The sequence below is a fragment of the Lithobates pipiens genome, unplaced genomic scaffold, assembly GCF_037356315.1.
Source record: "Lithobates pipiens isolate NorthernLeopardFrog02 unplaced genomic scaffold, aLitPip1_a1.2 Scaffold_3, whole genome shotgun sequence".
Lineage (NCBI taxonomy): Eukaryota > Metazoa > Chordata > Amphibia > Anura > Ranidae > Lithobates > Lithobates pipiens.
The window spans coordinates 121587947-121601740 of record NW_027507790.1 but is presented as its reverse complement, the minus strand read 5'-3'; the positions used below and the strand labels follow the sequence as shown (position 1 = coordinate 121601740).

At 36.3% G+C, this 13794-nt stretch overlaps 1 protein-coding gene across 7 annotated transcripts in view; it reads right to left on the bottom strand.

Moving 5' to 3' along the window:
- Positions 1–13794, bottom strand: part of SEMA6A (semaphorin 6A) — a 261428-nt gene that overhangs the window by 85064 nt on the left and 162570 nt on the right. For 5 of the 7 annotated variants that reach the window (XM_077462229.1, XM_077462226.1, XM_077462227.1 and 2 more), the window contains one exon: positions 7131–7271. The exons of the other annotated variants lie outside the window; for them this stretch is intronic. In XM_077462229.1, the coding sequence (XP_077318355.1) occupies positions 7131–7271 (141 nt within the window). The remainder of the gene's footprint in view (positions 1–7130; positions 7272–13794) is intronic. 7 annotated transcript variants of the gene reach the window in all.

Sequence of the window (13794 nt, the reverse complement as noted above, 5' to 3'; positions counted from 1 at the left end):
GGAAAGAGAATCGTATCATCTATGGTTGGCTTTACTGCCATACAAACTTTTTTGTGAAAGACAGGACTGTGAGGGCTGACTGGTGCAGATAAAAGGGCAAAGTGAGGTTACACCCAATGGCAACCAGCCATAATCATTCTCACTCCATTAGGTTGAATTTAGGTTGCTTTGAGTTATTGCCATTGGTTTCATAAGATTGTAAAATAGAACCCTATTATAATTTTAAAAGGTAAAATACACTGAATAAATGATTATTATGCAGAACATATTCAAGATTTAGCTATATGATCTATGCATTAAATGGAATGACTGAAATTTAAGGCCTCCATTTGGAACCGAGGGCCCAAGAGAGATATATACATACACAAATTCCATCTGCTAAATTGCTGCCATGGATATATATATAAAAAAAAAAAAAACTGAGGCAGCAAACTTTTTAATTGTTTATAGACGTATCGTGTGTGTGTGTGTGTGTGTGTGTGTGTGTGTGTGTGTGTGTGTGTGTATAGACACGATACGTCTATAAACAATTAAAAAGTTTGCAGCCTCAGGTTTTTTTTTTTTTATTTCTTTGAATAAAGGGTTACCAGAGTAGATTGCCTATCTTTAGGTCGACACCCATGTTTATAGATGCGGCGCATACCTAAATGCAATGTTTATATGGAAAGGGAGCAGATAAAAATTGCTTTTGCGCACGCTTAGGCAATTCTCCAATCACAATTGTCTGATACATCTGTAGAATGTTATGTTGAGCTGTGTTGTCAAGTTTCTAGCTGGAAACAGACTTCCTCTTCCTAAAGACATTTCCACTTCCCCAGCCAAGGAATGTTCTACTTAGTACAGTACATAGTAAAGATTCTATTAGTTCTGAATAGTTGCAAATCGTGTAGTTTGACATAGGTTGGTTCTTTTGTTTTCAAAACTACTGTCAATATTCTACTTACATAAAAAGGTATTAAGGTAAACCCGTCGCAAACCTAGGAATGCCAACTGAGCACACAATGAAAAAAAAAAAAAAAAAGAACAGGAAAAGTGAAGATTTGCATAAACTTCAAATGCTTGTTTCTCTGGATACTGTTTAGTGTGACATGCAGACTTCACTGAAGGTAACATCTGCTTATGCATTGTTTTTCCATCATAATTTCAGTTGATTGTCCAGGTTTGTGACAGGTTTACTTTAACATATTTATTTTACCAGATTTCATGTTGTCACATTATTGGCCATTGTTTAATACAACCAGCGTGGATAAAATCCTTCATTCAGTTTGCAGGAAATTTTTATTGCAAATGAGTCTTCATTAAAAGCCTTGCTAGGAAATATAAATATAAATGTGCATCTACTAAGCTGAAATGTCGACAATTAAATAAATACAATACTGGTTCCTCGCTGATTTATATTCTGCTGCCAGGAGTTGGATGCCATCACTCCAGCTGTGCGATCCTGACAAATCTGACACTTTAATTTGTAATACAGAACAATGAAATGTTAACTTTGCAAACAGGATTCATTATCTTATTTTATTAATTAACAGACCAAGCTGCTTATAGTAACACAGTGGCTTGGTGGTAAGCACTTCTGCAGCACTAGGTTCATTGGTCAACCAAGAAACTACCTGCATGGAATTTGCACGCTCTCCCTGTACTTATGTGAATTTTCTTCAGGTATTTCAGTTTCCTTCCATACTCCAAAGACATGCTAGTAGGTTAATTGGCTCCTGTCTAAATTGGCCCTACTATGTGTATGTGCAGAGGCTTTCAATTGTAAGCTCCTTGAAAGCAGGGACTGATATGAACATATCATTTATATAAAGCACTGCCTAAATTGCCAAAGCCATATAAATGCATGTAATATTAATATAAAGGAAAAAGGGAAGCACCACTCAATGCTCCTGCGTATATACCCGGCTGGTTAAGACATTGCTGTTGGGTGCTAATCTTTCATTAAGAACCCATCTAGCTCAACCATATAGGCACAAATCCCCCCCATGGGACTGCACACCATCGATGTGAGCCACTACTGCCAAAAATTCACCAACTGTCTTCAGCTGGCTCTCCAACACATCAGTATACATCCCACCGGTGAATTTCACCTGTTTAGGGCTTAATTCCCTAAATGGGGGAAATGCATGGGGGAGTATCCAAAAGTTTTAGGGTGCTAGCTGAAGCCAGTTTGTGTTTTTTTTTTTGTTGATCGTGGTTCACATCGATGGTGTGTAGTTCAGCTGGGGATTTGTGCTTGTAAAATTATGTTAAGCAAACATCAATCCTTTTTCATTTGGAGTAAAGGATACCTTAAACATGAACAGAAACAAGAGGACAAGAGAAGTGGTCAATTATATTTTCAAAGATGACGATTTTAATACCCTCCCTTACAGTATCAGATTTGCCACAATGGCAGAGTTTTAGATCCAGTACACATCTGCCAGCCAAACGCTGAGGCCAATTCTACCTTTTGGACTATATTACACCCATATTTAGGATGTAACGTGCAACATGGTGCAAATCCAACTCTCCCACCCCTAAAAGGCTCTCCCCTTTGACAGCTTGTGGGAGTTCTTCTCCCCTGCAAATGTTACTTTTAAAATCTGACCAGCTATGCGGGATTTCCCCTGCAGCAGGGACCAGAAGATTTTAGATCAAGGAGTGGCTATCCTCGCTCAACAGAATCTGATCATTTGATCACCTTCTATTGAACATACAGGTTAGAAATTAAATTAGAAGCTACAGCCAATCAACTGCAGCAATTGGTTGGTGTATTCTGATAGTGGTGGGTTCCACGGTCAGAATAAAATGTCCCAGCAGGTGAAGGGATTCATCCATCCACCTTGACTGTATTGATGGAAGAAACGTATTAACAAAAACAAAAAAAACAACCTAACAGTGTATAGGAAGCTTTAACTTCTTAACTTGGACCATAGGCAGATTAGCCTTTTTGTTACAGAGATCTAATACTGGAAGCGTTTTAGTCACTGATGCCATGTGATCGTTGTGAACACAGGTTTGCCTTATTGATTCACTTTCCTAGATGAACAGTCACTACTCCTTTAGTAAAAGAACTTCAATATGACACCATTATGAAAAAGCATGTGGACAAAATTACTATGACCGATTTCACATTCAACTTTTGGAAAATATCGATTTGTAAAAATGTATGTAATGTGATCAAGCTTTTTCATGGCAATGGCTTGGTCCAAAAAAAATAAACAAAAAAAAACATAAAAATTTAATATAAATACAGTAATATACTAACTCTATAATATATGATTCAAGCTTTCAATGCAGCAAGATGCCTTCCTGAAGCAAGATGTATTTTGCCCCCTCAAAGCTTGAATGTCATTTAAATCTACTTTTATTTCTGAAACACTGAAAAAAGTATGTTATTGAAAAAAAAAAAAAAGAAAAAAAATTTAAAAAAAAGGGCTAAAAAGCATATCCCTATTATATATTGCGATAGGAAAATACAAAATTTGCCAATTGTAAAAATAAATCCTGAGCACCTTGTACTGCGAGACATATGTGACAACAAGGGTTGATTGCATACATTCTGAATGGTTTGTCTACTACATTTTTTCAGAGGCAAAAGGTTAAATCCCATTTTCACTTAAAAAACGCCATTAATCATGGTTTGTCAAATGTAAGCCAAAATGAAAAGCCGCCACAATCATTTTCAATTACCAAATAATACGAGGCAGTAAGACAAAAGGTGAATTGTTCAAACAAACCTGGGGTTCACACGTGCATTTAATAAGACAATACTCCTATTAACTAAGCAGAGCAAGGAATAAACTGAACCGCCAGTAGCTCAACACTGCCACTAATTTTTCAAGCTCATTAAGAAGGCTGGGAAGGCTCCAGACGTTTGGAGACATCAAGATAAAACAGAGAAGTTGGCAGCATTTACCTCTATGTTATAAACAATTAGAAAAAGGTGCAAGGAGAAGAGAAAACCAGGCGAGGACCAATAGGGAAGGTCATGGGAAATGCAGCCTAATGAATGAAGAAAATGAGTTCACTTTCTTCAACTACATTCAAACAGCAGCTATTGACATCTACAGGTTCTGTTAGTATACCTAAAACATATACACAGGCAGTTTGCTATTACTGACAGAGTAAAGCCTTGGAATATGTCACAAAGAGATTTGGTCATTTTCCTTTTTATTTAAAAGAACAGTAACACCTTAGAATAAACCGGGGCATATATACCTAGTCATTATCTGTAAAAGTGTCCACTTTGGTCACATTTTTAAGGCATAATTTTCTATTGCTAGGAGAAATATATATTATATATATATATTATATATATATATATATATATATATATATATATATATATATATATCTGCCACTGTTATACAAACAGGTTCCTTTTTTATTTTACACTATGAAGAATGCAGTGGGACAATTACCATATAGATTTTTTTTTGTACATGGCTTTTATTATCCTGGTCCAATTAGTGATGTGAAATAACAAAGTGATAAAAATACAAGGCAACGTTCATTGGTTTATTTATCAAACACAGCCAAATGCTGATCTGTGATTGGTTCATTATGGGTTACAGATCGCCATTGCTCTTTGCAGTGTCTTACTATAGCTTGTTAAAGAGATGGAGTGTTGTGTTACTATGTTATCAGTTAATATGAGAACCTACAGTAAAGAATCAGACTAAATACATTGTCAAATGATCTTGTGTGCTCAAAAAAGTTTTCGCTAGCACTATTAAAAGCATGCAATGTTACCCAGGTCATTTGCTGAAATCACAATTTTATGCCATAGAATTTATACCAAAGTAGACACTCTTAACACATAGCTGACTAAGTGCGCATAATGTAATATGTGCATGAAGGCCCTATTTAGTTTTGGATGTTATTGTCACTTTAAGGGAAGGAATCAAGGAGGGAGGCGAAGTACAATGGTAGCAGGAAGAGGGGAGAGGGTTAGTGTAGGACATGAGGTTTAGTATATTTTGCAAAAGGTAAAGAACACACAAGAGTCAGTAGAAAAAAACAAAACAAAAAACAAAAAAAACACCGCACAGGAATAAAATATATACACGGGAGTTGTAACTGTATTCAACTATTTTTATTTAGAGTAAAATTAAAGTTAATTGAAATGTCACCTGTTGGGACACAAATAGTGTAATAGAGACAGTATATTCAAATAGGTTTTAAATGTTTGAATCTACATGGAAAAATAAAATCATAGGCAAGGCAACTCCAGAGTATATATAGCCAATTAAGCAGTGGTGAAGAAATGTCACATCCCGATGAGCCAAGCGATTTCATGGGCCACCTTCCACCACTTTAATATTCCAGGTACCTAAGCATGAGCATATGCTTAACATATGGATGTGACATCAAACCACTAGTGTCATTGCAAACAAAGCAGAAAGTGAATTTAAGAATTAGTACAGAGAAAGGAATTTACTCTCAGCGTGGAAAATGAAAGAAAACACCTTTCAAAGTAAACTACACTAAATAACACCACAGAGCACTTTGCAAAACAAAAAGTCAAAAAACAAAAAACTTGTAGTTTGACAAAATTAAAAGTCATTGGAAAAAGTGCAAAAAATAAAAATCAACAAATTGAAAACAAAACCATAACAAAACATCAAGCTTTTTTTTTTTCTTTTTTTTTTTATACAGCAAGGTTACTCATTGTCTGTTGAAGATTAATATCATTACTGTGTAAAATGTACAGAGACAGACAAGGAGTATTAAGCACACAAATGTGATAATGATAAAAAAACAAACAAAAAAAAAAAAAACACCCATGCGCAACTTCTGCCACCATTGTGCCTTTTTACATAATTACTGGTTACATGATGATGTGCGCAATGCTTTCAGCTTGGTCAATATGATGACACAGAATGCAATGTCAATACTGAGTGGAATACCGATGATATAAATTCAACCCAATAATAAACACAGCAGTTTCAAATATGAAGTAAAACACAAAAATCTCCAATTAAATATAGGTTTAAAAAAATGGAATGTGAAATATTATATTAGGTAAATAACTCAAAATGCATATGGACCAAATTACGAGGGGTGCTGCTATGATGTAAAAACGTATTTAGTGAGCCCCTGGGAAGTTAAACGTTCAGTGACTGGGCTTGGTTCTATGCTTTCTGGTATTCGACTGTGTGAAGCAAAAATAACAGAAAAAAGAAAAAAAGAAAAATGTATTCTTTTTCTGATTCCCTGTGCCAGTTTTGTGGTTCAGCACCTCGTTCATTAATCACGTCTTCCTCTACCACCCCTGAGAAGCAGTCAGGCAGAATGTGATATCTATTATTTGCTCAAATGACAGGAGAGAAGCATCAAGATAATGTTAAAATTAGTTCTTTGGATGATTCAGATGAGATAATGGGCTGGTTCAATGTGCCATTTCTTTATGAATAGGTCAAAAATCATAAAGAAGATCTGTTCCAAATTTTCTACCCTTTCACTGCAGATGATTGAATTACTCAATGCATAAGGCATTCCTCTTTTCTCCATGGGTTTATAATGTGAGTGAACTACTTTAATCAGGCAAAAACATCTATATTAAGCATTATGTTCGGGGAGCTGCTGATCATAGAAGACAGAATCGATCATTCTGGCTTACAGGCCTGTCGTTCTTCTAGTCACTCTTTCATTGCATAAACGGGAACATTGGCAATGCACGCCCCAATTGTCCCCTTGTGAGGTAATGCATACGGTTAATAAGGGACATGTGTTGCAGTCTGTTAGCAAAAGGCTTACAACAGTTAATACAAACTGGTAGTTATTATCTCCTTATACCGGTAGTCATTATCTCCTTATACAGGTTAAAGCGGAGAGGCTGTGTTAAATTAGTATACCATCACAAAACAATTTTGGTCTAATAGTCTTACAGTCTCAAGTCAAATAGCATCCAGATTTCCTTAGTTCTGATAAGGGGAAAATTGCCAACTGCTGGTAGTGAAATGAAAAAGCTGTGCATGTAGTAAAATAAAAAGTAAAAATAATATATATATCACTTTTCTCTTTGTTTGAGATCCTATATTCATTCATCATATTCCAGCTGAAAGCACCCACACCATGTAACACACCTCCCTTCCCATTTGACTTCTCATCGTATATCAGAAATGTCTTTTCCAAGGCCTTACCCTTTTTGTCCTGGTGGTTATGGAAAGAGTCAGCAACGTGGGGGTCAGTGTTCTCAGCAGAGTCATAGTTGTCCTTCCAGTCCAGAACAGTACCCCTGTCATAACTCTCATGTCTTCTGGCGTGAGAGGTTGTGCTGGGATCTAAGAAATGTGAGGGTTTAGTTTTAGCAGAAACATCGTTAGCAGTATATTTTATTCACAATGCAGTGCAACTACCTTGTGCTTTGGCAATAGGTCTACAAAAAAAATGCATATACCGAGATTGTATTTCAATATTCTCTTGTAGTTTTAGGAGGAGAGCTATAAAAACGTTCTATCAGTTGTCAGCAGTCTCTACAGAATGTTTTTATGATGTTTTAAAGATTACTATTTACTATCCATACACCTGGTTGGTGGAACAAGAACCCGTTTTTGAAATGTCCCTTTTACACTACCCCCTAAGACACCTAGGGGTTGATTTACTAAAGCAAAATCCACTTTGCACTACAAGTGCACTTGGAATTGCAGTCGCTGTAGATCTGAGGGGGACATGCAAGGAAAATAAAAGAACAACATTTTTGCTTGTACATGATTGGATGATAAAATCAGCAGAGCTTCCCCTCATTTGAGATCTTCCCTTTAGATCTAACGCGACTGCACTTCCATGTGCACTTGTAGTTCAAAGTGGAGTTGCCTTTAGTAAATCAACCACATAAGTTCATATATGCGTGCGCCTGTAGAGCAACTCCAGCAACAGAGGGCTTAAAACCTCTTTCAGGTCTCTGTTGGTGTACGTAGCACTAGTGATTACCCCTCAAGATCCTGCATATGGAAAGCATTGTCACAGACACAAAAGGAGGAAAAGTTCCCAGCAGAGGCACATCCACAATAAAAAAAATATTTTAATAATAGAGTAAGAAGGGAACCTCCATTATTTTTATTAATACGGTATGTATCCCTACTAGGACACTTCTGGTCTATGTCCCAGCACTCTTCTCTAAAAGAGGCCATAGTCACAAAAACAAAATAAACTTGACATAGGCTCTTACCCTACGTGTAGTATCCAACCCAAAAAAAGTTTAGTTATATTTTATGGTATTTGTGGTTTTATCATAATCATTAAAAGTTTTAAGAGCAACAGCCTTTACACAGTGATATATTGCAATAAGCACAATTTGATTGCCATGATCTGTTGAATACCAACACCTGATAAAGGTTACAGCAGAACTAAAGTGTCCCTATTGCCTACAGTGAGGAAAGTCTGGAAACATACAAGTATTGCTGGTGGGCCTGTAAATGTTTCAGTGACTCCTAACTATGAACTGCATAGATGAATTCCAATTACTCTTTATGAGCATGTGCAGTTGTGCTACTAAGGCCACTACAATATTGTAAGGCTCTGGATCACATGACACCATTATTATAGTGTAGCCAACAAGGTAGCTGGGCATCACTGCTTTACGCGTGATCATTAAATCAAAATTATTTGTAACGTAGTGATATCATACCACATCTTCCTTTTAACTATTACTAGCATTTGACATGATGGTTATTGCCATTTTAAGTAATGGTATTTAAAAATCTTGGCATGAATACCAACATGGACCTTTGTTAAACCAACAATTAATAACACCATATTTAATGGACGTAAGCTGTTAATATATCTTTATTAATTGGCTCCAAATAGAAGAAAAAGGCTCAGAACTGTACAGAACATTGCACATTTTTATAGGTTATCAGAGTTGCCTGTGATTTATTTTTCCTGCTAATCAAAACTGGTAATTTGGCCATTATTCTGGTGGAGCTTTTGATTTGTTGACAGCCTTTGTCTGGACGTTTGGCATTTTGCTTTCATCAGGTCAAGTCTACTTGACAGAATGTGAGTAATTTATGAATATAATGCAGTGCGTGTTGCTATGAATTTGTGCAACTTGGTAGAAAATGATTATAACAAATGAAGAAATAGTGGGAGTTACCTCTAATATCCAACCAGAATGTAATTTATAGAAAAATAAATTCCATCAATACTATTTTAGAAAAGTAATATACTCAAGGGTTCTACTCTTTAAAAAGGATACCATCATCATACTATGCAGCACAACATTGCCCTTTTTAAATGTTAAAGGTGCAGGGGGTATTTGTGGACTACACTCCCTGTGGTCACAGTACAAGAACATCCAACTGTCCTTTTAGAAGGGCAGCCTCTGTTGGAGCCCAATGTTATTTCCTCTATCCTCTAACGGTTTATAGGACTACTTTGGAGATCTGTGTAAATGTACTGTTTAATGACCAAAAGTGTTTATTTTGTTCTTCAATTGGAATTTCAGCTTTAACTTTTTTTTTTTTTTTTTTTTTTTAAATAGAATGTGGACGATTTTAAACCTGTGTCTGTGGCCTCAAAGGGAGACTTTCCCTAATCTCCAAGACATAAGTAGTGAGAGATATATTCCAGTTTTAACAGTTGTCACCAGAACAGGTGTCCCAGCTGGGATACTTCTCTATGTTCCCAGTCTCGTATATTACAATTTCTATTCAATGGTCAAAAAGAAGAAAGTGAATATTCCTAACCGCAATAACTTTTCCTGGGGTTTTAACTTTCCACGATGTAAGACAAAAGCATGACCAAAAGAGTGGAAAAGACATGGACTTGCTTAAAAACATATTCCCAATATATGCCTGCTGTATCATGTATTTGTATGAGAAATTATCCGGTTCTCATTGTATGGCTTTCTTTGTGTCTCTGCCAGCCCCCCTGCTTTCCTATCAAAAACGGACAGCATGGTCCGTTTTCTAGTTGTGCTGGGAACTCAGCCTGCTCTTCTCCAATGATCAAACTTGTGCTCACAAGCGCCTACCCTCCCCCCCAAGCCATTCATCGGGAAGATCAGTGTTCTACTGTTTCTCCTCTCTCAGCTCTGAGCTGATGATGCAACTGAGAACAGAGATTATGTGACCACTTAAATAAAAAAATAAAAAAATAAAAAAAAAAGAAGGAAACAAGGTATTTAGAAATGGGCTGTTCTACAAGGTGAGGGTTTACATATACTTTAAAGGTTTGATTTTTTCCCATATATGAATGTTAGAAGGTTTAATGGTAATACTACCACTGTATTTTGTTTAACGTGATACTAAAGTCTATTTTTTCTAAAAACAAAAAAACAAAAAAAAACAAACAACAATGTCATACTTGCCTGTTCTGAGCAGCCCAGATCCTCCTCCTCGGGTCCCTCGTCAGTGCTTCTGGCCCTTTCCTCCCTCCGGTTGTGTCCCCCACAGCAAGCAGCTTGGTATGAGGGCACCTGAGCCAAGCCGCTGCTCCCTGTGTCTATTCAGACAGGGAGCCCTGGCCCAGCCCCATTTCTCTCCTCATTGGCTCACTGGCTTTGACAGCAGCGGGAGCCAATGGTGCTGCTCTGTGGTCTCAGCCAATGAGGGAGAGTCCTGGACAGCTGAGTCTCTTGTGCAACATCTCTGGATCGAGATAGGGCTCAGGTAAGTATTAGGGGGGGCTGATGCACACAGAAGGTTTTTTATCTTATTGCATAGAATGCATCAAGATAAAAACCCTTTTGCCTTTACAAGCACTTTAAAATGTAAAAAAAAAAAAAAAAAAAAAAAAAAATCAAAAGCATAGTGCTCGACAAATCATATCATTGTCCTGGAGAAGATGGATACATCTAATGCATTCCAGGTCATGATGAGTATAAACACAGGTAATAACGCAGTTTTAGTATGTATGGCTGCACTTGTAATGCCTTCTCTTACAAAATGTTTACTAAGCAAAATACTTGAAATTATTACACATTTAGCGCTACTGAAATTGTTCCACAATCTATTCAAGGACGTTTCTGCATGGCGTCTTTTAACTATAAAATTATAAATTGCTACTTTATTCTGTTCTGTATTACAATACTTCCGCTGTGCAAAAGGTCTGGTACACAGCTCAGTAGAAAATATTGAAACAAACAAACCATTAAATACAGTAAACAATGTTTGTTTGTGCTGTATTTTTCTTGCTCAGGCCATTGTGGCATTGTACTTTCAGGCATCTGTCACTGATGTTCCATGAAGAGTCAATAAAATTGTAATCTTGATACAAAGAGACAATGTGTATTTAAGACAACTGCACCACTGTTTGACCCGTTTGTGTTCTATATGTATGCAGGTAACAAAGCGACACCCTTCCTTCCATCAACAAAGCCTCTTTTCCCAGGGGACCGAGTGCAAAGTAAACAGGGCTGCTCGAGTCTGAGAGATCATTGTATCAGAAACAGAGGAAAAAAATGCCATACAGCTTGATGCAGAAGATGTTCTGGTCATTTAAGGATAACCCAAGTAGTACTAGGTTGTATCCGTCTCCCTGAAACCGTTACAGATTTAGCAAAGCCTATACTTGGCTAAGAAATTACTTTTTGAAATTTTCATATGATTAATTCTCCACATACTATAAATAAAATCTAGCATTTGCTGGGATTATATAATACACAGAGAGGAGAATTTACTAAGACTGGCGCAAACTGAATCTGAAGCAGTTGTGTATGGCATCCAATCAGCTGTTAGCTTTCATATTCAAAGCTTAACTGAACAAGCTGAGGCTTGAGAATGATTGGTTACTTTACAAAGCTGCTCTAGATTCAGTCTGCTATGGTTTTAAGTAGCCTTAGCCTATATAACCCTAATCACCAGAAGTGGGGTACTTCTACAGCTGATGTTACTAAATAGGATATTATTGAAAAGCATATTAAGACTGATTCATGCGTTGACTGTGGTCTTTTTTATTTGAAAATGATATAGACACATTATATAAGTATTGTATAAGGATGTTTATCTATAAGAATTTGTAATAATGTGGAATGTTTTCCGTTTATGTGAAAAATGTATTAAAAAAAAATAATTGAAAACACTAAATGGCATATTTTATCAAGTTTTTTTTTTTAGCTAAAGCTCTTTGGTAGAGACTTATGTTCCTCAATATTTAAGGTCTTGTGAATGTGTGTCAAAATAGACCACTGACCTAGTCTTTAGGCAAATGGACCAAACAAATGGATCCACGCTTTTCCCATGTGAAATGGATGCAAACAACCATGCTTTTCCATGTGAAAAGCAATAGAGGTGATTTACTAAAGTAGTAGAGAATATTCACTTCGATACAAGGAAGCCATATTCCATTTGGACACTCAACATGTCCAGTAAAAATTACCAAAATGTTGTATTAGGTTAGATTTTACTAAAGTCAGTCACTGTTTTCTGATAATTTAGCAAATCAACCCTTTAGGTACCTCTATATAAAAAAAAAAATTCAACAAACTTTCATAAAGCTCACTCAACTCATACCTTCAGTTTTGAAGATTATTGAAACTTCGGTTGCTGGTAGAGACTGCAACCAATACCATAGGGAAATGCGTTTAACATTCCTACGCTGGTGTGGAAGCATGCTAATATGGGCCTTAAAACGTTGCTTGAAGCTTTCTAAAGATTTGTGTAAAAGCTTGCTCGAACCAGCAGGTCAATTCCTCTGTCAACTAATCCTATGTATTATGATCAACTTCAGGATTACATTACCAACATGATGAGAGCCAGTTCACCAATGAGTTTGGTCTTAAACATAATTTTACACTCAAGCTACAATATTCGGCCAATTACTAGATCCCATTGTTTATCATCACAGCTAGTAATTATCGTTAAATATTTGCATTCATAAAACTGCCAGTATGGAGGAATTGAGTGTATATGTGATTTTATTGCTGTATTTCCCGTTCTTTAAAACAAGTGCACACAAATGAACCATTTAAATGGGTTTCCTTGAATCTCTTATGATCACAAGGTGATGTAGAATTTCCATTGCGTTGTGTAGGCATTTTTTAAATCTAAATACTTCAGGTACAAGAAATCATTGAAATAATGTTAGTAAGTTTAAATGAATTTGACGACATTTGACCTATTCTAGATGTTCTACATAGAGGCCTATAACTGCCACATCATGAGTGTTGTTAAAACTAGCTAAAAATAGGTAAAGAAACCAAAAAAACAGAAAGGTGAGCAATAGTAAATAGAAAAGAAGTGAAAAATAAATGCGCCAATTCACCAAAATTGCCTCTAGTAAAATAAAAAGAATTGAACAGCAGAACAGAGCTGTGTGTGGTCTCATGTTGATGCTGACCTGATAAATCCAGACAGGCCTTTGACAGAACACTAGGCCTTGCGTGACCTAAGGCCTGTTCTGCCTAATAGGCATGCAGGTTAATGACGCATATCAAACTGGATTTAATTAGAGTGTGTGTGTCTTCACATGCCAAAATAAACCCCTCGGAAACAATACAAAAACTGTCTGAGATGTACAGAAGTTCTGTATAAATTTAGACATGTCATTTATCCACCTACATGTTCGCTGGTAAAGAAATGTCATTTCTTTAGTTAGTTTGTATGAAAATACTGGCAGGGAAGCAATCTGGAAGGCCTTAACCAAAACATTTTCCCATTAAAGGAACTGAATGAATTATTAATGTGATATCAATTTATTAGTTTATTCTCTGTCACTGGATATCTGCTTTCCACAATCATTTCCACTTTTAAAGAAAAAATTTCCTTCCCTCAGCATCACTTGACATTACGCATGCAGTATGTTCCATTATCCATGAAATAAGAGATTATTGCTGAAGACATTACTATTTGTGCTCAATCCAAT